Source organism: Zasmidium cellare (assembly GCF_010093935.1).
Source record: "Zasmidium cellare ATCC 36951 unplaced genomic scaffold M409scaffold_46, whole genome shotgun sequence".
Lineage (NCBI taxonomy): Eukaryota > Fungi > Ascomycota > Dothideomycetes > Mycosphaerellales > Mycosphaerellaceae > Zasmidium > Zasmidium cellare.
Genome location: NW_022986990.1, coordinates 228,517 through 255,534, shown reverse-complemented (window position 1 = coordinate 255,534; position 27,018 = coordinate 228,517). Strand labels below are relative to the sequence as shown.

At 54.0% G+C, this 27,018-nt stretch overlaps 11 protein-coding genes across 11 annotated transcripts; 5 read left to right on the top strand and 6 right to left on the bottom strand.

Moving 5' to 3' along the window:
• Positions 1-2,239: 2,239 nt before the first annotated feature.
• Positions 2,240-4,075, bottom strand: M409DRAFT_59786 (uncharacterized protein; the record flags this gene model as incomplete). The annotated part of the gene is made up of 1 exon (XM_033814300.1): positions 2,240-4,075. The coding sequence occupies one exon, from the start codon at positions 4,073-4,075 to the stop codon at positions 2,240-2,242; it is 1,836 nt and encodes a 611-aa protein (XP_033661653.1).
• Positions 4,076-4,478: 403 nt separating this feature from the next.
• On the top strand, positions 4,479-9,218 carry M409DRAFT_59785 (uncharacterized protein; the record flags this gene model as incomplete). Its single annotated transcript, XM_033814299.1, has 1 exon — positions 4,479-9,218. One exon carries the CDS (start codon positions 4,479-4,481, stop codon positions 9,216-9,218), a length of 4,740 nt encoding a protein of 1,579 aa, XP_033661652.1.
• An 834-nt stretch (positions 9,219-10,052) lies between these two features.
• On the top strand, positions 10,053-11,953 carry M409DRAFT_59784 (uncharacterized protein; the record flags this gene model as incomplete). The annotated part of the gene is made up of 3 exons (XM_033814298.1): positions 10,053-10,134; positions 10,193-11,171; positions 11,221-11,953. 3 exons carry the CDS (start codon positions 10,053-10,055, stop codon positions 11,951-11,953), a joined length of 1,794 nt encoding a protein of 597 aa, XP_033661651.1.
• Positions 11,954-12,236: 283 nt separating this feature from the next.
• On the bottom strand, positions 12,237-13,939 carry M409DRAFT_59783 (uncharacterized protein; the record flags this gene model as incomplete). Its single annotated transcript, XM_033814297.1, has 2 exons — positions 12,237-13,686; positions 13,749-13,939. 2 exons carry the CDS (start codon positions 13,937-13,939, stop codon positions 12,237-12,239), a joined length of 1,641 nt encoding a protein of 546 aa, XP_033661650.1.
• Positions 13,940-14,449: 510 nt separating this feature from the next.
• M409DRAFT_59782 (uncharacterized protein) lies at positions 14,450-14,776 on the top strand (the record flags this gene model as incomplete). Its single annotated transcript, XM_033814296.1, has 1 exon — positions 14,450-14,776. The coding sequence occupies one exon, from the start codon at positions 14,450-14,452 to the stop codon at positions 14,774-14,776; it is 327 nt and encodes a 108-aa protein (XP_033661649.1).
• A 355-nt stretch (positions 14,777-15,131) lies between these two features.
• M409DRAFT_70286 (uncharacterized protein) lies at positions 15,132-16,878 on the top strand (the record flags this gene model as incomplete). Its single annotated transcript, XM_033818661.1, has 5 exons — positions 15,132-15,250; positions 15,327-15,702; positions 15,758-16,060; positions 16,137-16,456; positions 16,581-16,878. The coding sequence occupies 5 exons, from the start codon at positions 15,132-15,134 to the stop codon at positions 16,876-16,878; spliced, it is 1,416 nt and encodes a 471-aa protein (XP_033661648.1).
• Positions 16,879-16,970: 92 nt separating this feature from the next.
• M409DRAFT_28894 (uncharacterized protein) lies at positions 16,971-18,182 on the bottom strand (the record flags this gene model as incomplete). Its single annotated transcript, XM_033809221.1, has 2 exons — positions 16,971-18,094; positions 18,146-18,182. The coding sequence occupies 2 exons, from the start codon at positions 18,180-18,182 to the stop codon at positions 16,971-16,973; spliced, it is 1,161 nt and encodes a 386-aa protein (XP_033661647.1).
• A 988-nt stretch (positions 18,183-19,170) lies between these two features.
• M409DRAFT_28893 (uncharacterized protein) lies at positions 19,171-20,289 on the bottom strand (the record flags this gene model as incomplete). The annotated part of the gene is made up of 1 exon (XM_033809220.1): positions 19,171-20,289. The coding sequence occupies one exon, from the start codon at positions 20,287-20,289 to the stop codon at positions 19,171-19,173; it is 1,119 nt and encodes a 372-aa protein (XP_033661646.1).
• Positions 20,290-21,613: 1,324 nt separating this feature from the next.
• M409DRAFT_28892 (uncharacterized protein) lies at positions 21,614-23,719 on the bottom strand (the record flags this gene model as incomplete). The annotated part of the gene is made up of 3 exons (XM_033809219.1): positions 21,614-22,811; positions 22,863-23,052; positions 23,113-23,719. 3 exons carry the CDS (start codon positions 23,717-23,719, stop codon positions 21,614-21,616), a joined length of 1,995 nt encoding a protein of 664 aa, XP_033661645.1.
• A 714-nt stretch (positions 23,720-24,433) lies between these two features.
• M409DRAFT_70283 (uncharacterized protein) lies at positions 24,434-25,696 on the bottom strand (the record flags this gene model as incomplete). Its single annotated transcript, XM_033818660.1, has 2 exons — positions 24,434-25,573; positions 25,631-25,696. The coding sequence occupies 2 exons, from the start codon at positions 25,694-25,696 to the stop codon at positions 24,434-24,436; spliced, it is 1,206 nt and encodes a 401-aa protein (XP_033661644.1).
• Positions 25,697-26,156: 460 nt separating this feature from the next.
• Positions 26,157-26,634, top strand: M409DRAFT_59777 (uncharacterized protein; the record flags this gene model as incomplete). Its single annotated transcript, XM_033814295.1, has 2 exons — positions 26,157-26,426; positions 26,515-26,634. 2 exons carry the CDS (start codon positions 26,157-26,159, stop codon positions 26,632-26,634), a joined length of 390 nt encoding a protein of 129 aa, XP_033661643.1.
• Between the last annotated feature and the right edge of the window lie 384 nt (positions 26,635-27,018).

Below are 27,018 nucleotides of genomic sequence, written 5' to 3'. Positions count from 1 at the left end.
CCTCTACTCGTCGCTCCTCCGCCTCTCTCGGGCATAGCTGTCCCTCTGGTGGAGACCCATTACGGTGAGGGGGATTGTCTGGCGGTGAAGCACGAGAATCGGCACGAGCTTCAAGAAATGGGTTCAGGAGAGCGATAAGAAGTGTCGAGAGTGACGGACCTGCAGCGCTCCGCGTGGGCACGATGCAATCTTCCTTCAGCTACAGCAAGCCCTCCGTCCCTCTCCCTCCAACCACGGCAGCGAGATGTTCACTCCCGCTCCGCAATATGGCTGAATCCGCTGCGGGATAGACGGTGATGGGCGAGCTAAGGCAATCAGAGTGCAGCATATGCTCTCAGGATCGTAGCCACCCGCGAGACGCTATTGCACACCTGCATCGTTCGCGCCGACCCTGACTACCCTTGCCTGTCGCTGAAGCTGTGGAGTTGTTTCACATGAGGGGCAGCTTCTGGAACTCAATGGCACTCCCCCCACAGCTCGGTCGACATGGTGGGGTGCATTTGTCGTGTGCAGAACTCCAACCCAACAGCCCGGAAAACGAGATCTTTACAATCACGACCCGAATTTGCTCGACTGGGCCTCATTGCATCACCATAGTGGTCTTTGACGACATTCACTTCCAGCCTCCCAGCGACTCACCGCCATCTCGGATTGGAATCCTCAGCGGACATTTCCAATCATTGCCGAGCCGTTGAACATCCCACCAGTTGTTTTCCAACGGCTTTCAAAACTCTATACTTTGCGGTGAAGATACGGCTTGGACCAACAGCGCTCGCTCACGACATCTGTAACTTTGGTTGGCGTCTGCGGCAGTCGGCAGCATTACAAGGAAGAGCATTGTTCCCAACATCGTGGGGCATGGGGCGGCGTCTTATGGCTGGGCGGAGCAGATTGTGACCGATCGAAGCAGGCATTGCATGCGGCTCCACAGTTCACAGTTCACACTGGCATTGGATTTTGCTGGCGGTCAAGCAGACCATGGCTCGGTATCGACAGCCTCCGAGAAGCAGTGGATTCGTGATTGTGCTCGGTGCCGAGATAGACGATTGTGGAATCTTTGTTGTTGATGTCGTTTGCTTGGATGCTCTTCTTGTTGACAACACTGACAGCTTGGCAGGTCGATCCTGGTTTCGAAAGGGAACGCCTGCATTGCACTGCAGTCTACTCGCGAGGCGTGCAACAGCTCTTCACAATCGACACATGAAAGCGAGCACAGACCCATCCGCAGATCATGAGTTTCTAGAAGTCATCACTCGGAGGCGGTAAGAAAGCTGTGCTCGAGGGGCGCGGCTGATCACGGCTCAGCAAACACAAGAGTTGGGATGTAGCTCGGACATTCGCCCTCTGTCGACCTTCAACAGGTCGAAATTGTTATGAATGGATTCGTTCTTGCTGACAAGTATTGAAGGTGGCTCTCGTGGGATTCGAATACCAGCAGCAACGACTGCATTGGACACTCCTTCAGGAAATGCGAGCTTTGTCGCCAGCCAGCCCCAGTACAACACATGCTACAGCACGTATCTACACGTCTGGATTATTGACATTTGCCGCCGAGCAAGTCCGTTCAATAAAAGCACCCACGGCCGAGCAGCAAGCGGGTCACACCGCTGTTCAAACCATTTCGCGGGATGTCGATTCAACGACAGCTGTCGAGCAGTGTGAACGATCTCGATGAGCTCGAACGTTGCTTGACCGATACCCGTTCAGCGTGAGCAAGCAGTAGAAGGAACACAGGTGGCTCGTCCAAACTGTAAGTCGATGGGAAAGCCTTGGACACTCAAGAGCCTGTGGGTGGCGAATAGAGACTTGCTCAGTTTTGCAAGAGCTTGGATATCCCCATAACCTTCAGCGAACGGCACCGGACGAGTTCGACCAAGAGATTGGAGAACTATTCCTGCAGCCGAGTCAAGATTCGCACACAGCCGGTAGTTTGACAGCGGTGCTCAGGGATGGCGACTGTGAGAAACGGTGGTATTTAGACTTCGCCTCAAGAGCCACGAGCGAAAAAGGCCGCCTTCGCAGGAAGCAACACGAAGCCAGGCAAGCTTGAGCAGCCCGGCACGGCAGTGCCTTCCACGCAAGTCGGTGACCTTGTACATCGTTTCGTGTAGCATGAAGATCAGTAGGTCTTTAGTTACAATTCTCAAGGAATGATACTTCTGTTACTTGTGGATGATCTATCTCCACCGGGGTATCTATACGCTCACCGTCCACTTGACGTCCAAAACGATTGCCACAACTATGAGACTTGCCTCCCTCGCTCCTGTAACCGCGCTTTTGCTTTCGCCAAACGATCGGCTTCGATCTCTTTTCCTTTGCTGACCAGCCTTCGTTCTGCGGCAACATTGCTCATTGCATTCCAAGCAGCTGAAGGCTTCATATTCTCCTCGTTCCTGAGCGGTTGCGACCTTCCCGTGGGCGAGACGTTCTCTTTGACGTCCGGCGCTTTCGGTGTAGGTCGTAGAGTGGGCTTAATGGGCACCGGCTGTCCAGTGAGGATGTTTGGGCGTTCTGATACTGCCTCTGGCTGAAACGGGCTCGATTCTGGTACCAGAGTGGACAGGTCGTCAGACTTCGAGTTTTTCCTCGACCAAGAGGATGGCCTGGGTGTGCTTCTTGCTGGAGGCTCTGGGCTTGCTGGAGGCTCTGGGCTTGCTGGAGGTAAGACCGGCGATCGAATCGGCGAGTCGTGTCGGCTCTCTCGTTGCGGCGATGGTGGTTGCATCCCCATTGACATTGCCAATGCCACAGATTCTTCATTCTGCGCGATGGTGTTGACACTGAGTGATTGCAGGGGAGCAGTGTTGGTCCCAGTCACTGCACGATTGGCCTTGGGTGATGGAGGGTTCGGCACGACTTGGGCAGGGGCCTGGAGACTTGACGAAGGTGCCCAAAGATCGTCTTTCAACTTTGTGTGGATCCGCCTTGGCCTTGGTCTTTGCTCTGCAGTGGTGATGCGGTTCTGATCAGACTCGGGCTGATCCCTCTGCTTCATGGGCTCCGTGTTCTTCGTATTCTCGGTCTTCATGTCCCGACGAGATAACTGAACAAGGCTCTCCCTCCAAGAGTTCCGTTCCGGCTTTTCCGCTTTCTCAACTTGTTGTGACGAGGCTAAGCTGATCGCACTACCATGTGGTGGGCTTTCGGTCTTTGCAGCGCGACTTCCATTCTCGCTGGTTTGTATCTGGCCTTGTAATTCCTTCAACTGAGCTTCCAGTTCCGCTGCTCGCTTCTCCAGTCTGTCCGCCCTCTTTCGCTCCCGCCGAAGTTCATCTCTTACTTGTTGACATTCAGCATCCTTCTCGCTCGCATATCTTTTGGCCGATCGTTGTTTCTCCACGAGCTTCTTGACCTCTCGTGTCGTTCGCTCTCTGTAGATGTCGTACTCGTGTTTCCAATACCTGCCGGACTCTGACACTGGCTCGGTCATGTCCATCGTAGTATCCAATTCCTCCTTCTCTTTCCGCTGCCGGCTCGACCTCGGCTTGCGTCTCGCAGACTCCTCACGTACTTGCTCAAATGCCTCCGTGAGCTTACTCCTTCCTCTCGGCTTCTCTACAGGCTCATCGCTGCTATCGGGTTCCGCTGTCGGCTTGGACCAAGGGCTGGGAAACTTTCCAGGGCAATCGTCGGGCAGACCACTTCTCATAGGTCGCTTTTGCTCGTTGTCAACAACATTGAGACCGAAGGAGACGGTCTTTCGGCGAGTGGTTCCGGTACCCGGTGTCAGCAGAATGCCCTTGGTAGGTGAAGGTAGCGGGGAGGAAGGTATTGGCTCCTCATCAATCGCATTGTCTAGCCGTCCCAGTGTCTGTGTATCGTTCGCGCTCTTCGGGCGTGGCATCGCCGGTCGTCCATTGTGACGCGGCCGTAGAGTCTCGGTGTTCGAATGCCGTCGAGGTTTGGCTTGCGTTGCTGGTGTGCCAAATATCGCGTGCTTAAAGGCGCGCACTGCGAACACTGGAGCAGGCGTCTCTGGAGGTTCTTCATATCCCGTCGCACCCGGATCTGTCGCTGTTAGCAGGGGCCTCGAAGCAGCCAGCCGAGACAAAATGCTCACCCGCGTCGTTGTCATGCGGTTTCTGGCCGGCGAGCCAATGTAGCATGTTTTCGGTGGAGCGCATATAGGTGCGAATGTTACCAATGCAGCATGGCAATGTCAGCGAGTGGTTGGACGCGTCTTTCTGAAGTTTCCAGGATGAAGCCGGCGATTTGTTTGCTGCTGTAAACATTGCGACTGCCCCGCTTCAGATTAGGTTGCGCTAGCGTGCGGCGCACGTGCAGAACCTGAAACTCTAAAGTGACTACCTTCGCCTTTCACATGCCAGCGGCGTCAGTAGGCCTTCTCATTCACTGTTGACCCCGCCACTTCACCCGCTTGGAAATTATGAACACCTTCGCGTAGCGGACTACAGCTTCGGCTGTACGTCCAGGTCGTCTTTATGGGACGACGCTAGCCCTTGCTGTCCGTCGCAGTCATGGCTCCGAAATCGCCTTGGAAGAATAAAACCAGTGTACATGCAAATGCCCGGCAGACCGTTGCCGCCAGCGATGCCGCCGCCGCCGTGTCGCCAGCCATCAACTATGCCGAAGTCCAAGCCGAAGAGATTGATGCCCTCAAAGCCATTTACATGGAAGACTTTGATGAAGAGGCCGTGAACACAGCTGCTTGGGGCAAGAGTACTGACCACACTTTCAAGATTACTATCAAGCCCACCTCCGAGGACGCCAGGCCTGACGACTATGTTGTCCTGTCTGTTAAGCTTACAGCCACATATCCAAAATCCGCACCGGTGCTCGAGGTCTCCGGTCTCGAAAAGTTTCATGAGCGGACCCAGAAGAGAGTCCGCAACGTGCTCGTGCTCAAACCAAAGCAGATGCTGGGAGACGTGATGATTTACGTCATCGCTGTTGAAATTCAAGAAGCTCTCGACGATGCTGTCACTGCTCGTGCACAAGGAACACTGCCCAGTCTCGAGGAGGAGCGCGCCAGCGCCGAAGAAGTCGCGCTGACCATGGCCAAAGAGGCCGAAGAAGCTGAAACTCGTCGCCAGCAAGAAGCTCGAGCTGAAGAGGACCGCGTGCTGAAGCAGATGGTCAAGGAAGAAGTCAGTCGTCGGGACAAGCGGAAATCAACGAAATCCGCAGGCGATATTCCCAAGCTCCAGTCCGAGAAGACTATGCCCCAGTCGATCGTCTTTGATCAAACAGCCAAAGTCCAAGTCGGCAACGACATCGAGTCGTTCACGGAGGTTACTGTGAATGGTCTGTTATTCGAAGGGGGCAAGGAAAGCGTGTACTTGGGAAAGCCAAAAGTCTCCACAGCCGCCGAGGCTCCTCTTGTCGCGATAGTGAGACGCAAGGTTGAGAAGCAACGTGGAGACATCATCGAACTGGAGGCTGTTCTGGAAGCCGCCCACAAACTCAACCACACGAGCCTTGTGAACCTGCTTGCGTTCCGTGTTGATCGAATTAACAATTTCAATTCGGAACTCATACTTTGTCGAGACTATGCAGACCGAGGATCGCTGTATGACTTGCTTTCGCTCTGCGACCTGCACGTTAGCAAATCTCGGCAGTTCACTATCCAGCTGCTGGAGGGTTTGGAACACCTGCATAACAACGGCATGGTCCACGGAGGCATCAGCGCTCGCACGATATTCCTTTCTGCCAACCCATCTCTAGCCCCCAAACTGGCTAATTTTGGCTATGCCTCACTGCTTGGTCTACGAGACGCCAATCTCCCATGCAAGTGGCGTTCTCCAGATGTCGACTCGAAGTCACAGTCGTCGCAGCGCCATGTTGATTTGTGGGACCTGGGGATTGTCATAATCCAAATGTTCTTGGGCCTGGACGCAACCGATACATATACATCGCCATCCGTTTTGCTCAGCAAACTGGAACTTTCAGAGGCTTTTGAAGACTTCTTGACGAAAATCTTCTTCAGTGATGCAAAGAAGAAGCCGTCATGCTTGGACTTGTTGCCCGCTGAGTTTCTCCGCGACGACTCGCCGATCCTGCAAGACACGCCTACACATGCTGCCCGCCGCAGTAGAAAATCGAGTTCTGGAGTTGCTAGTCCATTGCATCGGCGATCCAGACACAACTCATCCAATCTGCATGAGCCATTTTCCCGTTATGCGAACGACTTCAGCGATCTGGGGAGACTTGGAAAGGGAGGTTTTGGAGAAGTTGTCAAGGCTCGCAATAAGCTTGACGGCGGAGTCTACGCTGTCAAGAAGATTCGACAAACCCAACAACTCCTGGAGCAGGTCCTCAAAGAGGTCATGTTATTGAACAGGCTCAATCATCCGTACGTCGTGAGGTACTATTCGACGTGGACGGAGAGCGACATGCCAGGCTCTCAACCACAGGATGCGATCTCAACAACCGAGGAGACCCTGTCTGACAGCCCAAAAGTTGACTATGGGTATGCCAGCACTGGAGGGCTAGACTTTGTCAGCTCCAACGCCCTTCCTGGCATCCAGTTCGAAGACGACGACGATGATGATGACGATGAGAGCAATGAGAGCGACGAGAGCGACGAGCGTGATGATGGCGACAAGCGTGACGACGGCGACAGCGATGATGACCCGTTTGAGCGTAATGGCGAGAGTAACGGTCTGAATGGCACTTCAACCGTCGAGACTGACAGCGAGCTTCCAGAGTCAGACCTCCGCTTGAATAAATCCAGATCTGACTCCCGGCGCACGATTTCGACTCTGTATATTCAGATGGAACTCTGCGATCGACGCTCCTTGCGCGACATCCTTCGACGACCTATGGACGACGATGATTCGTGGCGTGTCATGCGCCAGATCACGGAAGGTCTAGCACATATCCATGGGCACGGAATCATTCATCGCGACTTGAAGCCGGACAACGTATTTATCGACGCCAATGGAAACCCCAAGATTGGCGACTTTGGCTTGGCCACTACTAGCAACTACAGCAACCAGCCAGGTCAGATTGGATCCGCGGGATACGGCAGTGTCGACATGACTCGGAGTATTGGAACTGCTCTCTACGTAGCGCCAGAGCTGCAGTCAAAGTCCGGTTCGAGCTACGACGAGAAAGTAGACATGTTCTCTCTTGGTATCATGTTCTTCGAGATGTGCCAGCCGTTCGGTACTGCGATGGAGAGAATCAACGAGATACAGCGGATTCGTCAGAAGGACCACGTACTGCCTCCTCCATTTCAATCGAATGGCGAGAAAGCCGCGCAGGGCAAACTGATCAGTTGTCTGATTTCGCATAAGCCAAGCGAGCGTCCAACGAGCGCAAAGTTGCTGCGCAGTGATATGCTGCCTGTCAAGATCGAAGATGAGACAGTAAGACAGGCGTTGAATGGCTTGTCAGATCCTCGCTCGCCGTACCACCAGCAGCTGATGTCTGCCTTGTTTGCTCACGATGCTGCCGGTAGCCAACTTGTCAAGGCACGCGCATGGGAGACAAAGGCAACGATCAGCCCTGATGATATCGACAGGGTGCGAATGAGAGGGATTGCTCGCTTTGCACTCCAAACTGTGTTCAGGAGACACGGTGCTGAAGAGAGCCGGCGAGACACAATATTCCCACGCTCTGGCATTTACACCAATCCCAACGTTTTTCAGCTTCTGGACGCCTCTGGCAACTTGCTGCAACTACCCTACGACTTCACGCTACCGCATGCACAACAGCTGGCCCGGCAAGTGTCCAAGCTGAGGTGCTCATTCACGTTCGGTGGTGCGTATCGCGATGCCTTCACAGGGGGCCCTCCGAGAGTGTCTGAAGAGGCCGACTTTGATATCGTCAACTTTGCACAAGACGATGTTGCGCTCAACGATGCCGAGATCATCAAGGTCATGGATGAAGTCGTCTCCGAACTCCCTGCATTCGATAACTCAGCCAATGTCTGCATTCAGCTTAATCATGGCAAGCTACTAGACGCTGTACTGGATCACTGCCGTGTACCCATTGTGTTGCAACACGTGGTGAAGGAGACTCTCAGCAAGCTTGGTGTGCAACAAAACACCTGGAAGAAGATCAGACCCCAACTGCGGAACATTGGCCTAAGCGACACTACACTTGACGATCTTCAGCAGTACGATTGGCGGGATACAGCGAACAAGGCCTTCAATCGTCTGCGGGCCCTCTTTGATGGCACAACCCCTCGAAACCGGTCCAAAGTCGATGAAGCAATACGGCACTCAGAGAAAATCCTCGGTTTCGTTAACAAGCTTGGCCTCGCTCGGAAATTGTTCGTGGCGCCTCTGAGTTGTGTGAATGCCAAGTTCTACAACGATGGCATGCTGTTCCAGTGTATGCTCGAGGGCAAGAAGAGCTCTGCTGTTATTGCAGCAGGAGGACGCTACGATAGTCTCATCCGGTCACACCGCATGCCCGAGATCGACGTGCCTTTTCAAGGTGCCGTTGGTGTGACGATTGGCATGGACTATCTCATCTCACATCTACTCAAGAATTGCGCTCCGGGATCCAAAGCGACCTTCCTGAAAGATCCAGACCACCAACATCATCTACCACGGCGCTGCAATGTACTTGTCGTCGCGAGTGGCACAGAAGCCCTTCGCAATGCAGGAATCGGACTTGTCAGCAAACTCTGGTTTCACGACATCAGCGCCGAGCTCTCGCAGGGCTCGTTGCCAGAGCAGAACTACACATTCATCGTCCACATGCGACACGAGACTTCTCAGACGGTCCGCGTGACAAACACCACGACAGATGGCGAAGACTCAGACGTAGCACTCACATCATTGATCGGACACATCCAGCAGGAACTTCGAGAACAGGCGACCAGCAAGTTCCGTCGTCCACTGCTGCGGAACCACTCCAGCCACCAGGACGGTGACCGCAAGAGCAACAACGTCCAGGTACTCATGGCTTCACACAGAAGCAAGAAGCCCAACAAATACGGTCTTGTCGAAGCAGCACAGCAGCATTGGTCTGAGAAATTGGAGAAGATGAAAGACGCACCGATTGTTGCCATTGAGACTCGAGATGAGGTTCTCAATCTTGTGCAAAACACTCGGCTCAGCGATGGCGAGAGTTGGAAGAAGGCGATACAGAGCGTGCAGCTCACTGAGCGACAGTATGTCCAACAGATTCAAGAGTTGCTTGATTCTTGGCGAAAGAGTTGGAACACTGGAGATGGTGCGAGGGAGGTGTGTGTTTACAACTTCCGCACCAGCAGTTGCATCTACTATGACTTGGGATTGTGAGTGAAAGAGAAAAGAACAGGAACATAGGTAGCAGGTCAACGCTTGTCTTGTTACAGATAGCTACTGCCGCGAGCTTGACCCAAAGCCACTCAAAGGCAATGCCAGTCAAGGCAAAGCCGGTATTAGAGAAGCAATGGCCAGCCAGATCATCAAACAAACGCTCACTTTCCGTCTTTCCACATGCTGCTGACTATATTCCATCCCCAGTGTCCTCCGCACTCAGTTGATGGTGGTTGTACGCCATGTCCAAGGCACCGTCAGGTATCCGTTCCTTCCTTCAGCGCCGAGCTTGTTGTGTGATGGTCGCGTGACTGGTGTTGGCTTTTGTTGCGGTAGGATGATGGGGTGTGCAGTCAAAAGAGGGGCGATGCGCTTATTTGCTGTGGGAAGATCATCAGTAAGGAGTCAGTGGATGTGGTTGTCGTTGATCAATGCTTACCTGCGGGCTCTCGTCTTTCTTCTCTTGCGCTTCAGGCGTCGGACTCGCTTCTTTCTCCACTTGGCTCTCATCTTGGGCGAGCTTGACTGTGGCGAGATATTAGTACATGTGCCATTGAGTAATGGGGGCAGCCTCAATGGGTCGTTGGGTGGACGCACCTTTTGCCTTGTGATGAGGTTGCTGAGGAGATGGAAGGAAGGTTTGGCTTGCTCGCTTTGCTGAAATGGATGTGCGCGCACGGACTGCCAAGAGAAACGTCACTGCCGCATGACTTTCGGCTGAGATGTCAGAAGTCGCGGCTGGAATTCTTGACTTCACCTCGTCGCAGCTAGCATCTTCACAAGACTCGCTTTACATCCCCTTACGACATATCCATCAGTGGCCAGCTATTCAACATGGCTGACGAATATGATGGGCACTACAGAGTCCCGGCAGGATGTCTCGTCTTTCGAAGTACAGATCAACCTGACTTTGAGAGTACGAGAAGAGCTACATCCATCTTCCTGTACATGGATACGTTGCTAAACACACACAGATCAATGTTTCATATATCCACACCAAGAGCTTGAATTCGGAAGACAGTACATCCAAGGGCAGCTCGTTATTGAAGACAGAAGCATCTCCAAGCACCACTTGCGTGTCCGCTGCATCGGCTACGACGATGGTGGTGAACACGGGGTAACGCCATTGATTTACGCACGAATCCTTTCTGGCAACGCAGCTCTTCTCATTCGATATGGGTTTGATGCCCCTGCAGCCGGAGTTGACGTAAGCAGGGACGACGGTGATGTCCTACTCAACCCGGGCGACCTTCTACGCCTGACGAACAAGATTTCTGTTGAGCTCAGAACCATCGAAGATCAGGAAGTGAACCCAAAAGGCCTTGGTGAGATCCAAAAGGCTGAGCGAGCGTGGTTCAGCGATCGGTATCGCTTGGCTGAGCGTGTGCTTGGTGCTGGAGGATACGCATGCGTACGTGTGGCAGTGAAGCTCAAGACAGGTCGACAATATGCATGCAAGATCATACCGTTACCCACCAGCGTCGATGATGACGATGATGGTGGACTTCGCCGCTCAGGCGATAAGAGATCTCTTTCCATGCTGAAGGATCGGATTGCCAGAGAGTACAACTTGCTGAAGAATCTCTCCCATCCAAACATCATCACCCTGGAGAAGGTGATTCATACTTCTCATACCATCTACGTATTCCAGGAACTCGTCACTGGCGGCGATTTGCTGTCGTATATGGAGAACAAAGGCCCTCTACCGGAGCCGCAAGCTGCCATGATCGTGAGGCAGCTTCTTGAAGCTGTCAAGTACCTTCATGAGAATCAAGTCGTGCACCGAGATATCAAGCCCGAGAACATCCTCATGACCTCCTGGAAAGAGGGCGCTAGGGTTGTGCTCACGGACTTTGGTCAGTCGAGGACGGCTAAGGAAGGTGAGGGTGATGCAAAGAAAGCAGGTGTCTTTCGCATGCAGTCGATGATTGGAACTCATGGTTACACTGCACCGTAAGTCTCCTGAAGATTCTCCTTGGAAAATGTACTGACTTCAATCCAGCGAGGTGTATCGATACATGTTCAAAGATCTACAGCGCGAATACGGCTACGGTCAAGCCATCGATTTGTGGTCCATCGGCTGCGTCACGGCGACCATCCTCACCAGCGATCCATTCTTCGCAGATGTGGACGAATGGCGTACGGGCAACATGACCCTCTCCGAGATCACCGATCGCCTCACTGTCCTAGAAACGGAAGATAAGTGGGAGCACATCGGCCACCGCGCGAAGACGTTAATCCGAGGATGTCTCACGCTTGACGAAACCCAAAGACTCACAGCTGCACAATGCCTGGCACTGCCATGGTTCCAACACCCATACTACAAAGCCGACTTCGACGCTGCCTACAAGCACGCCATTGCAGACTGGACACCACGTGAGCAAGACGACGACATCATCGAGCTCATCGATACCAGCGAGCTTGTGACCGAATCGCAGTCTGACAGTGAAGACGAAGAGAACTATTCTCACCACTTCCAACCAGCCCCTGAAGTAAAGCCTCGTGGAACCTCGAACGACATGGCCAGCAAAGTCGCCCGCTGGAGGCCCATTCACAACTACCAGCTTCATGCAAGCCCAGCAGACATGCTGGACTCTTTCACCGATGGCTTCGATAGGTTCGACGAAGTGGACGGGAATCTGAGCTTGGCTTCGCAGAATACGGCTGCCAACCGTGCTGCGCTCCAGATCCATGCTCGTCAACCACTGCCGGCGACTCATCGAAAGAGGATTTAGGCATGATTTGCGCACTTTCTGTGTACCACTTGCTGGCGTTTAATCATACTGCAAATGAGTTTATTTCCAACACCGACCTTCAAGACGAGCATCGCTCAAATAACGCAAGAACGAGGAGGTAATGCTTTCGATTTAATCCCACTGCCCGGCTTCGCTGTATCACATTTCAAACCTCTCTCCGCATGCATCTATATCTCTTCTATCTCACGCTATGCCATGCCTGAATGATGCATCGCTTTTTCCCGACTCCTTCTCGCTAAATGCCGCACACAAAAGACCTTTTCTATTCCAAAAACGTAAACAAATTCGTATGCACCACATTCAACGCCCGATCCGCGTTCGCCTCCTCAATCACACAGCTGATGTTAATCTCGCTCGCGCCCTGGGATATCATCTCGATGTTGATCCCGTGCTCCCCCAATGTGCTGAAGAATCTCCCACTGATGCCCACCATGCTACGTAACTGGCGACCGACGAGCGAGATTATCGCCATGCCAGGCACGAGGTCGACGTCGCCGTAGACACTGAGAGCATCGACGGCGCCTTGCAGAGCCGCGGATTCGATTTTGAGCTCCTCCTCGCCGTGGTCGGATAGGAGGGCGATTTCGCTGTGGAGCGCCATGGAGACGTGGACCTCGGAGGAGGAGATGAGGTCGACGGACAACTTGTGTTGGTCCAGAATGTGGAAGATGGACATCAAGAACCCGTGGGCGCGCGTGCGTTTCTTGGAGTGGACGTTCAGGACCGTGATGCCGCGTTTGGTCGTCACGGCCGTCGGGCGTTTGGCTTTCTCGTGCGCGCTCAGGGAGGAGAGGGAGCGGTTGCGGAAGAGGCCTGGGCGGCGGACGGAGAGCTCGTCTTCGGGGTCTGGGACCACGACCGTGCCTGGGTTGCGCGGGTTCATGACGTTTTTGATGCGGATGGGGATCGTGGCGCGGATGACTTGGTCCATGGTGAAGGGGTGGATGACTTCGGAGCCGTAGAAGGTCAGCTCGGAGGCTTCGCTGGGGGTGACGGATTCGAGCAGTTTGGCGTTGGCGACTTTGCGTGGGTCCGCGGTGAAGATGCCGTCGACTTCTTTCCAGATTTGGAGTTCTTTGGCGTTGAGGCCTACAGCTGTCAGAGCGGCGCATAGGTCCGTGTAGCCTCGCCCGATCTCTTTTAACAATCCTCCTGGGATACTGCCGAAGTAGCCAGTGATCACTGGGACTGTACCCGGCCCCAGCTTCAAAATGCGCTCGGCAATGGCCTTGCCCACATTCAAGTAGAAAGTCTCATCCAAGAGCTTCCCAACCTCAAACTGAATAATCTCACTCAGATCCACATACGCCGCCGGCACGCCCCTCGACTGCAGCAGCGCCGTCATATACAAACAACTCAACTTCTCCCCCGTCGAGATAATCATATCCTCCGTCTGATCCGTCACCGCCTTCAGAAACTGCGCGCTCTCCAGAATCCTCAGCAGCATGCGACACTCCCCGTTCACCGCCGCCGTGTACTGATCCAGGATCTCGCTGTTCGCGCCTCCCCACACCAAGCACGCATCTTTCCCGGCCTGAACATGGTCGCGACGAATGGTCTCGACAATTTCGCGGAACTTGCCTGACGACGAGTCCTGGCAGTCGATGGCGGCGCGGACGAGGCGGTTGGTGGTTCCCTCGGACTTGGACGAGGTGCTGCGGGCGGAGCAGACGATGGCGATGCGGTTTTCGCCTTTGGGGTCGAGGCCTGCCCTGGTGGATTCAGCCAAAATTCCTCCAGTCTTCCCTTCCTGTTGGGTGTCTCTTTGACTCACTGCACGACTTCCTCGGCGATCTTGACGGGGAACTTGCCCACGCTCGTGCCGCCGACCTTTTGCACCACCCAATTCCCTCCTCCCGGCAGGTTTCGCTCGGGCACGTGCGGTCTTCTGTCGCCGAGGATGCCGTTTATGAAGTTGGTCGCATCAACGGGTGTGCGTTCCCGCCGTATGAGAGGGAAGTCCATGGTTGTGTGTGTGACTGTAGGAATGGAGAACACTCGCTGGACTGTACAGGACCCTCAGAAGTACCGAGTACTCGTGCGGTATGGAATGGCGTGCTGGGTGACTGGCGGGGGAGGTTGCTTTTTGAGGTGCGGCTTTTTGCAGATCGACTCACACTTTCACAAGCTCCTCCATAGGGGTTCGGCGGTCGTGTTCAGGAACAGTCATTCCTCTCGGCAAATCACATGTCCTTCCAATGCCGACGACCGGCGCCAAACATCAAGGTGCCCGTCACCGCAATGGATGCTATACCCGTCAGCAAGAATATCGCCTTAGAACATTATCTCTCGCACATTGCTGAAGTGAGGGACAACCGTTGACGCACTGCGGGGCACGGTCGATGAACAATCTTTGCGAGCCGACGACGACAAAGACTTCTTCCTCTCACCTACCCATCAACCTTTATGTGTTGCGGAGGTACTTCGTATGATGAACAAGGCAAGATAAGTGAGGCGGACGATGACCCCGTCAACATGTCTAAACATTCTGCTAGAATCACGCCCCGCAGCCTCGTCGCCCCGAAGGCAACAAGAAGGCAAAACCATTCCTTCATGAACGCGGATCTCTTCGAGAGTCCATCTCTAACCCGGCAGACAGTTATGCAGGGATCCAATGGTCAATCGGAACAAGTCTCCAAGCCACAGTATCTTGCTATCCAGAGCAACAAACCCACGATCCTCTACGTTGAACTCGCAGCCGCTGTCAGGCCTGTTCAGCAACCACACAAGCTCGACCAACAAGCTCCAACAAAGCTTCACCACGCCCGAAAGAACGCCAATAAGCGACGTTGCATGCTATAGTACCATCAATTCGTTCCGCAAGAAACCCAAACTGCACCTTGCTAAAGCACCTGCAAGCTCTGGCGTCTGTGGCTTTTCACTGAGCTGCTCTTGTTGGAATCGTGCAGCTACTATATCTGCCGCCCCAGCACTGCTCGCTTATTCGAAGTATAACAGTGCAGTAGTCGATCAAACGTGGTCTTGGAAAGGCAATTCTGTGGAATAGACTCTTCGTTGTGGGATTGTCTAATCGTGTCGATCAGCGGCCGTGTAGATCTTCTGGCGAGGGAAGATATAATGTGCCCAGCGTGTCCTAAAGGTATGTGTGCCTGCTTCACGGGCCAGTCTTGAAAACACGCACAACCATACAATCAGCATGGCGCGCCTCCATCTTTCTGGACTACTGACAGCCTCGCTGCTCCTTACATCCCAAGTCACCGCCCAACTACCCTATCCAACGCGATCTACCTACCACGTCAAAGGAGTTCAACCCGAGTACGTATACCTAAAGGCAGAAGGTACCCCATCTCGTGTCCAAGACGTTCGCTGACCCTGCGCCATTCGCTTCAAGTTTCTGGCCCAACCAAGATGAAATCTCGGGCAACAACGCCGGTGGCGTCTCCATGAACCTCGTCTGGTCGACCTGGGAAGCCAACCTCAAAGCCCCGCCCTGCGCCAGCAACGAAGTCGAGTACGACGGACACTGTTTCGTCATCCAGCCCGAAGTCGAGCAGGCGATCCAGGGCTGGACGGCACGAGGCTTGGTCGTGACGGCCATTGTGTATGGAACGCCAGCGTGGGCGAGAGGAAGTCGCCCCTGTACGCCTGCAGCAGCTGGGTTCGAGATTTTCTGCATTCCAGACGATCCGTCGAATTTTGGACGTTTCGCGGGAATGCTTGCGCAGAGGTACAATGGCATGAATGGTGTTGGCAGGATTGCAGATTTCGTGAGTTGCGTGCCACTTCGATAGAGCCCGACCAAGCTGCTGATAGAAAGCCCAGGTCATCGACAACGAAGTCGGCAGCAACGACTGGTTCGACATCGGATGCGGCCAAGGAACTCCCTGTGGCAAGGACGACTGGCTGAACCAAATCGCCGCCAACTACAACAACGCCTACGACCGCATCACGGCCGAGCAATCGACCGCCAAAGTCTTCACATCCCTCGACCAGAATTTCGGCAGCGAGACCTACGACCACCCGGAAAACGGCGTCCTCTCCGGCCAAACCGTCATCAGAGGCCTCGCCGACCGAGCAGGAGGCCGCCAATGGCGCGTAGCCTTCCACCCTTACCCACCGAACCTCGTATGTATACTGGAGGGCAGAAGGTTACCCTATCTCCTATTCGAAACATTCGCTGACCTTCCACCCTTCACTTTAGTTCAGCCCCGTCTTCTCCGCCGACGACTACCCCAAAGTCACCTTCGGCAACGTCGGCGTGCTCGTCGGCTGGCTGCGCCAAACATTCCCCAACAACCCCTCCGCCTGGACAGTCCAATTCACAGAAAACGGCATCAACTCCGGCAGCCAGTCGAGCGAAGACGCGCAAAACACCGCCCTCTGCCAGACCTTCCGCAACATCCTCGGCACGCCCAACGTCGAGAACTACATCTACCACCGCATGGTCGACAACGCCCAGGAAGGCGGCCTGCAGCTCGGGCTCCGCCGATCCGATTCCTCGCCCAAACCCTCCTGGTCGACGTCGGGCGCTCGCGAACCGCAACTATGTCAACCCGCCGCAACTCAACTGCGGTTTCGAATATCTCCCCTACGTCCTGCTGACTCGTGGGAATAACCCCTCGCGGGGCCACGTCGCGTCGACGAGGAATTTGCCCTCTGGTTTCAACGCCGAGGCGAGCTGGCGCTTGCTCCGCGAGCCGGCGGATGGCACGCAGATGCTGTACGAGTGTAAAGTCGGCGAGCACTCGATGCTGAGCACGGATCCGGCGTGCGAGGGACAGTTCCCCTGGGGGCCTGTGGGGTATGCGTATAAGAATCAGTTTGAGGGCTCGGTGCCGTTGTATCGGTGTTATAGTCCGCAGACCGGAGATCATTTGGTTTCGACCGCTGCGAATTGCGAGGGGTATAATGTGGATTATTTGCTGGGGTGGGCGATTCAGTAGATGTAGGGGTCGAGATATTCGACATTTGCAGGTACGTACAGTTTGCGTAACCAATTCTCTTACACTCTAACCAGCTCTCACGCTTCGCATTCCTACTGCAACATCTCATCCCTACACCACTTAGGCGCCGTAACAGCATTACACCTCGCAATCTTCCCACCGTCCAACTGCACCGCGTAATCCCAATCCCATCTCGTCGACATACCATACGCCGGATAATCGGTACTAACGACATGCGCGGCACTCTCAAACGCCTGATCCCGCATCGTCGTATTCCTCGCAAGAATCGTCGTGATAGGTTCATCAGCCCTCGTGCGCACAAAGTATCCTTTCTTGACCAGACGTTGGATGTCTTTCACATCTGGTGAGTTGTGCTTGATAAACGCACAGTCCGCCTCGCCTTCGACAGCGTTGGTGAAGACGGTGCGGTTCTGGAGGGATTCGTGGCCATCCGCGCGGTATTTCTCGCGGAGTTTGATATCCGAGTCCGGGTCGTTGTCGAAGTAGAACATGAATTTTCCGCGGGAGTCTTTAAGGGTGGGCCAGCCGTGTTGGAGGACGGATTCCTCGAGGGTGAGGCCGGGCTTTCGGATGTCGTCGGGGACGATTAGTTTGTTGGAGGGTAGCACTGAGCGGATTTCTCGGTCGACTTCGAGGATTTGAGCTGTGGTCCAGTTCTTAGCTTCTTCGGCGCAAACTCCTCCTAGGAAGCATCCCAGTGCGTCGTTCTTGAGCTCGAGGTCGAATGTTAGCGGGAGATGGTGTGGATGAGCGTCAGACCAGTTCTTCAGCTGTGTCAAACACTCGACAAATGTATGGCAAATCGCATTCGTGTCGGCATCTGTTACATGAAACACTTTGAGACCCGGCTTGAGCATATTCGGATCGTGAAAGGGTGCGGTCTCGTTGGTCAAATTCGACAACTTCCAGATGAGTGGGTACGCATACAGTCCACCCTTCGTGTCCGAATGCAAATCGATCTCAAAGGACCGAACTTGTTGGTGGTCCAGCTGATCCGTCCATTTCGAGTGGGAGTAGTAGTAATTCTCCGGCGAAGGGATATGTTCTTCGAATTGCTTTCGTTCGGATAGGGAGATCTCGCGGTGGTAGGAATTATGGGTGCCGACGACTTGGATCTGGTTCATTCGGAGTTCGTCTGCCTTTCCGTGGCTGTGGCGCCAGAAGTTGCCGGAGACGGGTTGGATGAGGAAGCCATCTGTTTACTGTCAATCAACACGCGTGATACTTTTGTTGTTGAAGAACGTACGAGTGGCGATAACGGGGAAGATGTCTTGTATCTTCATGGCTGATTCGAATAAGCTATGCTCAACGTGCAAGCTGTTCCCAAGAATGCCTACCGTACAGGCCAAGACAAGTGACGAGGAAGAAGAGCACCGTCCCGCCTTTAAGTGTGCTTGTCGAGCGGGGGAAGGGCCATTTCATCGTCTGTTTCTCCTGCCACTTTGGGAAGAGCTACCAGGGCCGTGGCTTCTGGGCGAGCATTTCGATGATGGGCAAGTTCGTTACATGCCGTGTCTAGGCGATCGATGTGTAAGTAGATGTCACTGAATGTATTGTATCTCGTCGAAATCACTCGAGTGAAAGATGTTACTGGCTGAGAGGAGTAAGATTGCATGTGCCCATTTGTGTTGTGGCTCCGAGCGAGCCGAGGTGTGGCGGGGTGGCCCTTGCACGGAGACCTCACTTCACTTCATGCCTCTCTCACTGTGCCATCAACACAACATGTGGTACACGACAAACACTGGACTTCCACGGCCATTAGCTATAGATATCAACGTCGATGAAACCGATGAACATGGTGCACGAACAGGCCGAGGGCGACAACAGCGACACCATGTATACCATGGACGCGTCCAGGACTTGTACGGCTCCCCTGTTGGCAAGGTTCAAGGACTGCGATACCAGAAACCGGATCATGGAAAGAGATGACCCGAGAGATTTAAAATCACTTGGATGGGAAAGGCCTGCATCTGGTCTGGCTCAGTAATTAAAAAGAGACGACAACTTGCACAACTCGAGTCGACCAAAAGCACACAATCAAGTGCCGAAGTGAGCGCAACGACAACAAGTCCAGCTCAGACGTGAGTACTACAACAAGAACAGCAACAAGAACAGCAACAAGAACAGAAACGACGTCACAGTGGGAAGGTAAGGAAAAAGTGTTCGCGATATGGCAGGCAAGTCTCAATCCAGTTGATTCCAATTTTCAATTGTACACTCCCATCAAAAAAGCAGAATTCCGCCCGGAGTATTCAAACATCAATCTCAAGCCTACTTTGCCGGACGAGCCCACTCCATCCGGTCCAAGGTTGTCCTTCTCTGCACCAGGGCATTCCGAGCCGTTCGCAGGCGATTGATGGCGGGCAGGATGCCCAAGGTCTGGTGGAACGAGGCCTGGGCACGCAGGTTCTTGTCAACTGTCAAACACCTGACGATCGTCTCACAAAGGCCAGGAGTATCATACTCACGTGAGATTCTGAGGTCTGTTGGGTCCAGACCGATCTCTCGTGGCTCTGGCTCTTTGGCCACCATCTGGTACATGACTTGCCCTAGGGAGTACATGTCCATCGCAGTGGTTCTGCTATTGACCACTTTGAGCCAAGTCTCCTCGTACTCGGAAGACATGGGAACATTCTGGTGGATTGCGACGTCTTCTGGTGCCATGTAAGCGGGTGTGCCGGCGCTCAGCTTGGCATCCGTCTTGCTGGCCTTCTTGGCAATGCCAAAGTCACCAAGAACGACCTCCGGCATGCCACCTAACGACTTGTCGCTCCATCGAAGGAAAACGTTCTCTGCTTTGAGATCGGCATGAATGACCGCCTCGTGGAACTCGTCTTCGGTGAAGCGGCCATCACCTTTTGATCGAAGTCCGTGGTGGAGAAACGCAAGCCCATCAACCAGAGACACGAAGGTATGCAAGAGGAACTGCTCCGGCACTGGGCATCTCTTCCTCTTCCACCAATAGAGAATCTGACTGATCAGATCACCCCCTGAGCAATACTCCATCCACAAGAAATATCGGCCGGGCTCCTTATGATCCTCAGTGATCTGAACCATCTGCACGATGTTCCGCTGAGCCTTCAACGTCATACCCAAGATCCTAGCCTCGTTTGGGTATCTGTGAGTCTTCGAATCGAGCTCCTCCCTCTCCTTCGGGTCGCGGAGCCTGACTGCCTTCGTGTGCTTCACGACGAAGAGGTTGCCGGTGGTCTTCGACTTCATGACGGAGCACTGGCCCTCCCCACCCTCGGGTAACTTCTCTACCGTCTCGTACTTGTCGTTCCCTTTGAAGTTGAAGGTCAGCTCCATCGTCTGCTCAACCTGCTCCACCGTACGGGTCTTACCAATAACAGGGCCCTTGGTGAAATAGTCCTGGACATCGTTGACCATTCTCGTAAAAGAACTCCTACGAGGAAGAGCGACCGGCGCTGGTCCTCGACGAGTGGTTCTCGATTTGTTGGTTGAGCGACCCAACATCATTCCTTGCTGCTCTTCTTCGGCTGTAAGCGGTACCAGACCTGCCTCCTCTTCCTCGATGCGTTGTTCAAGGCTGAAACTCGAGTCAAGCGAGTTGCTGCTGGTAACGCTTGGGAGAGAAGCTGATCTGGATAGAGGAATGCTGTTGTGACGGGACACTGGAGGAGAAGAAGAAAATGACCTGCGAGGCGACGACATGGCGGGTATATATCCAGCTCTGCTGTCGAAAGGGGTTGGTGATTGGACAATGGAGGATTGGGACAAGGCTTTGTTGACTTCGTCGTGCACGTTGCTGTCGAAGTGAAAGAAGTTGGACAAAGCGCCATCGTGTCGCGTGGATATAAAGGCATTGTGGATCTATACAAAGGAAGCATGTGAAAGATTGCAATGTTGAAGCTGGGGGAGAAAGCGATTAGAAAATCACATGCAAAGGGAAGGAGTGGGTGAACGTCTCTTATGGGTGTGCGCGCAGACCACTTGGTGAGACTGTCTTTCAACGGAGAGGACATGGAAGGAGATGACGTTCGCTTTCTGGATGCTTCAAGGCTGTGTATTGTGCGATGTGTGGGTTCTGCAGAACACAGGGCTCTTCGAGAGGTATGAAAGAGGTGGTGCGGTAATATCGGTAAGAAGGTTTCCATCCAAGCTCACACATTTTACATTCAGTACAATTCCTGTGCTCCTTTTCATCCAGTCTATCGATTTTGCCCACGATCCAGCCCAAGTGAGACTGTCTCCCTTCTGTGCAAGCCACGTCTACAGAATCGCGATTTCGTGGAAGGTCATCGTCGAGAAACTCGGGCGCTGGGTTGTGGTCTGCATAGTGTCCATTCGAAGGCTCTGGGGAAGTTGGATCTAAGAGAGGGAGAGGCGATGCGAGTTAGGCGTTTTGGATATTTAGAGAAAAATGAGGGAGTGATTGGTCAAAAGATACAGCGCCCCGGGACGATGTAGTGCGTTCTGTGTTGACTGGTAACTATTCACTCTTCCTTCTAGGTAGGCTTGGCGTTCATATGCTTTACATAAATTGTAGTTTAGAGACACATCAAGTGAGAATGGGGTATTATTCCTGAGAAACACCTTTTCAAGACACCTCTACTCATTCATTAATCCATGTATTCCACGCATGTATTGGTATCACCGCTAATCTACGCAATTTCATATCATCATCATCACCATCAAACATCCTCCAACCCACCTCCTCCAATCCAATCCAATCCCCTTCCACCCCCAAAACCTACTCATCCCTCTCCTTCTCCTCCTCCCCACCCAACGTACTCGCTGCCCCACCCTCATGACTCCTCCGCCCCCTCTCCCACTCAAAATACGCACTAACCTTATCACTAACACTCTCCCCGCCCTCATGCCGCCCATAAAACTCCTTGCCCCTCGCCCCCTCGACCTTCTCGTACAGATCTCTCAGTTCCTGGATCTTCATGTCCCGATCCTTGGCCGCGTCGTACTGCAGATGGCGCTTGAGCACGACGCGCTCGAAGAGCGAGAGATGGCGCGGGTGCACGGCGATGCCGTGGTAGTCGTTCTGTCGCCCTGCGCGCACGAAGGACCAGTAGCGTTCCTGCTCGCGGAGGTCCATGCCGGTGGTATCGGGGATGAAGATCATGGTCAATGTGAACCCTATCAGACCGAACCAGCACACGACCCAGAATTTCGTGCGGGTCGGGATGTAGTTGTAGAGGACGGTGGAGGTCAGGGCGCCGAGTTTTCCTACGGCGGCGGAGAGGCCGTGGGCGGTGGAGCGGATTTGGGCGGGGTAGACTTCGGCGGCGACGAGGAAGGTGGTGGAGTTGGGGCCGAATTGGATCCAGAAGGAGGAGAAGAAGTAGATGAAGATGAAGCCCTGGGCGCCGGGGGTGAAGGGCGCGGTGTGGATATCGTCGTAGGCGGCGGCTGCGATGATGAAGAGGATGAAGCTCATCAAGAAACCCACTCCTTGCATCGTCTTGCGTCCGTAAGACTTGTGATCGACGAGGAAAGCAGCCATGTAGTAGCCCGCGAGTTCGCAGCCGACGTTAATGAGATTCCAGAGCCAGTAGGTGAAGACCTGGTTAGAATCGGTCGTAATCAGGGAAATCAACAGACTCCTGAAAATCTGATTTCCATAGAACGGGAAGTCGTTGCAGAACCAGCAGACGCTCGTGGCGAAGACGCGGTGCCAGTAGTGCGACATTGTGAGCTTGAGCGAGTCGATGTCGTAGCCCGTGACGTTGGAGGTGGAGCGGGAGGTTTTGAGGGAGTGGTCGACGTTTTTCATGTGGTAGATGCGGAGGTAGAGAAAGTAGAGGACGAAGACGGCGGCGAAGAAGAAGCCGAGGCGGAAGACTTCTTGGGTGTTCGCGTTCGAGTAAGGTGGATTGCCGCCATGGTGGAAGATGAGCATGAGGATGATGAGGGTTGCTTGGTTGGCGAGTTGGCCCCTGGAGTCGATGGTTAGCCCTGTGTATCCACGGCGAGTGTTGCATACTCACCATCCCTGCATCAAAAACGCCAAAAGCACGCTCCTCCCTCGATGCAACCGATCCGCCTTCGTGCTCCCCTTCCCATGCACTCCCTCCATCGCACTCGTACTGGTCATGGGATACTCCCCACCAACCCCAAATCCAAACACCAACAAGCTAATCGCATACATGACCGTCCAGCCATAAAGACTCGTACCCCCTGCCCGCGAAGAAAGCCATTAGCTATGATTCTTGTCTCACATCTATTCTTCACACTTACACATTCCTGTCAGCATCAAACTGCCAATAAACATCACCGTCGCATCCTGAATCAGTCCCCATCGTCGTCCGATCCAGTCTCCCGTCACGCCCACCACGCATTGTCCAAAGATGATACCGACAATTTCGAGGTAGTTTGCGGCCTGAACCCAGACTTTATTGCAGACGTCATAGTTACGGAAACATTGTGGGTAGGTACTCTCGAACAGTGGGAGGATGTTGCCAACGCTGAAAAGGACGTATCCCTCTGTGAAGAACCCCACGCCGGTGATGACGAAGTTTCTGCAGTATGAAAAGATGGGTTCGAGGGGATCTTCTTTGAACATGTTCCAAACGAGTTTGAGCTCGCGGAGGGTTTCGGCGTTCATCTGCGCGTTGATGAATTTGGTGCGTTCCTTGGCTGGAAGGTCTGCCCAGTAGACCTGATTCTTAAATGCATCGTCGGGGTAGATCTCGTCGTGGAGGAGCGTTTCTGGGTTATCGGGCAGACGGGCAAAGGCGATGTCTTTCTGTGTTGCGCCGGGGTTGCGGTAGTTGTCATAGCCATCCTCGCGTTGGACCTGAGGTTGAGGATAGTTGCCGTTGGTCTGGGGTGTGGGATCTGCCATGGCAGGCTGTGGGGTATGGGGAGGAAGTGGAGGCTAAGAAATGACCGATGCTTGGAGGATATGCTTGAGCGCTGACCTACCTATATTTGCTTTCCATCGTGGTTGACGTACGTGGCACGGGCATCATTGTCTTTGTTGAGGCACAGTCTGAGAAGGGCCGCAAGTATGTCCTACCGGAGTTAGCAGACGTACTGCAATCGCGGTACGAGACGTATGTTGAAGATAGGTCAATGAAGGACCGATGACTGCAAAACGCGGGTTGAAATGAATCCTTTGAGGCTTCCACGCAGCAGTTAATATACTGTCCTGCAAATGAGATCAGTGTTTCAGACAACGTGTTTCACGAGATGGCGGGAGGAAGATCAGATGGTGCAGATGCGGGTGTTGGTTGATGACGTTGAAGCTGAGAGAGATCGAGATGAAGTCGGGATATTGCATACGGCATACCATAATACTGAAGTAAGCCACAATCTGCTCCTGCGGCGTACCAAACGCCACAAGCGCTCCATTTTCGCGTTTGTAGAGTGATCTATAACACGTCTTGTAGGCGCGTCCATGCTTTAGAAGGGTCATTCGGTATCGTTCAGTCCATGCCTCATTCGTGGCCACCGCAAGGTCAGCCGCACTTTTCTCTACCGCCCACTGTACGCCGTTTTCAAATGCAGTCGTAAAGGTGCACTACCATTGCATGGTGGATGGTGCCCGATTTTCTCCCTAGGTCCACTTCTGGACTACCACACCACCGCGCTTGAAGTCGCTCATCTCGCCGAGGACTTGCGACTTGTCGGAGAGCTCCTTCGAGGGAAAGGTAGTCATGAGTGCGTACGGACGCTGCTCCGAGGCTGGCGATGCGCGGTTCACGAAGTCGTAAACATCGCCTATGGTCTGCGTCGTGTTAAAGCGCGAGGATAGACGAGTGCCATCGCCAAGGCGAACTTGCAGCTGGACAGTTGGCTGAGATGGGTCCACTGCAGCGTCTTGTGGCGCGCTCGATGTGGCCGAAGACGCAGCTGGCGCAGCTGGAGCGGGCGCAGACGAGGAAGACGAAGCAAGACCTGGCGTAGGGGAGCCAAGACGCTGACCTTGACCACCGAACGGCTTGTACTTTGGCTTTGGTGCCACGTAGTTCTCGCCCTTGTGTGGTTCGAGGTTGAGATCGACCTCCTGGTCTGGCTGGACGTCCAAGAGTGCCTTGGGAGCTCTGCCCTGGTTGATCTCTTGCATGATGTGCTCGTTGGCTGGGTCATCGAATCGCAGTAGTGGTCCGTCGTCGATACTCACACCGTCCGCCCACAGATGCAGAGTCCGAGTGACGCGTGGAAGAAGACGCTGTCGCTGCGACTGCGAAGCGGCTTGCGGGTCCTCGACGACCTCGCTTGGAGCATCGTCTCCTCCCAGAGTCTGTGCACGGCCGCTGAAGTGGCTAGAGCGAGGTTGTGGCTCCTCCTCTTCGTCTTGTTCACCTGGTGGACGCTCTCGGTTTTGACGTGCCTGGTTTATGATGTTTCTGAAATGGTCAAGCGGCCTCGATTGTCCCTCGCCTGGATTCTGAACCGCCAGTCCGCTCTTCTCGCCACCTGCAAACATGTCCTGGTCCTTCTTCTCCTCTTCCTCGTCGTCATCACCGCGCTGGAGATCACGCAGGGTCATCTGCTTGGGACGAGCTGTACGCTGGCCTCTGCTCGACGAAGCTTGACCAGCAGCTGAGGAAGCGGTCGGAGGAGCTGATTGCATCTCTTCTTCGAAGTCGTTGGTGTCATCGTCAGGGTCGCCTTGTGGATCTTCGTTGGCGGCGAAGTAGAGCGCAACGGCCTCTTCGAGGTTCCAGTCGGCCGAGTTGAGTGCACCTTGCGCCTGGCATGTGTTAGTCGATTCGATTCAACAAGAAGATGGTAGCGGCGATGTACGTACGATGCTTGGGTTGGCGCCGGTGACAGCGCTGAACTGAGCGACTTTGTCCTGCTGCTCAGAGTCCATGATGGTGGTGTCGGAAGGTGGAGCTGCTGTTTATGCGGTTGTTTGGCGAGAAATGGAAATGGCAGTATTTCTGTACAGCGGGAGACACATGCGCGGGTTGAATGGCATGTGGCGAGGGGAGTTGAGTAGAGGCGGGTTGTTGGTGAAGCAGGCAGAGCGAGTGGTCGTCAGGCACAGAGTCCCGCAGGCCTTCTCTCGACGTCACGAGCTTGGCTTGGCTCGACTTCAGAGAAGCGCCAACTGCACTGAGCTTCGAGGCGGGAACGAGCTCCGTCTCCGGCCAATCCACCTCTTACTCCCGTCCAGCTTTCTCGACACCTCGTTGCCGAGTGTGTCAACAACATCCCGTCCGGCGCTCTGAGCGCGACTCCTCCAAAACACACGACTCCGACATCCTCACCTCGACTCTCTCCTCCCCCGCTGCAAACGCGCTCTTCACACCGCCGGCCATCCCCCGAACATGTCTGCACGCGACCTCTCCGAATCGCAGACGACATTCCCGTCAGACAGCGAGAACTATGATGCCAATCACTCCAATTCGAACGACTCAGACGACCCCCCCTCAGACTCCTCGTCGCCCATGATCTTGTACCAACCGCCTACCTTCTGGAGCATATTAAGAGGAGCCGCTATCAATCTGTTTCTGCCATTTGTGAATGGATTGATGTTGGGATTTGGCGAGTTGTTTGCACATGAGGCGGCGTATAGGTTGGGCTGGAGCAACACAAAGGTATACAGGAAAGCGTTTATAATGTGTCCTCATGTCTCAATGCAACATGAACAGGGCACGCCCGGACAACAGCTAACCACAATTTCAGGTCTTTCCCTCGCACAGAAACGCAAGACCCATAGGACCAGGCGTAGAGATTCGTGACGATCCCATCGAGCGGAGAAGGAGAGACGGGAGGGAGTTGGATGCGTACACTTCGCTGGAGTGAGATGCATGAAGGCGAATTTGATACCAGGCTATCGCTCACCGGATAGACCTCAAAGTGTACATAAATTAAAGGATGTTGCCCAGTGGCATAGATTGGGGCAGGAAGTTCTGATGTGCATGGCATGGAAGGCGTTGAGAGGAGTCCAAAAGATCCGACCCATGCACTTTACGGCGGGCTTGCTAGAGCTCCAGCATCAAAGACTCAGAGATACCATTACTCAGATCAATGAATCTATATATTCATGTTAGCTGCAAATACGTGGTGGTGTTGCATTTACATTCACGAGGAGGGACCTCGGTCGAAGCGTAGGCGATCCATCCCCGGAGTTGATCCCTGAATGAAGCTGGCAAAAGTTTGGCTTGCTCGTCGATCTTGCACATGAAC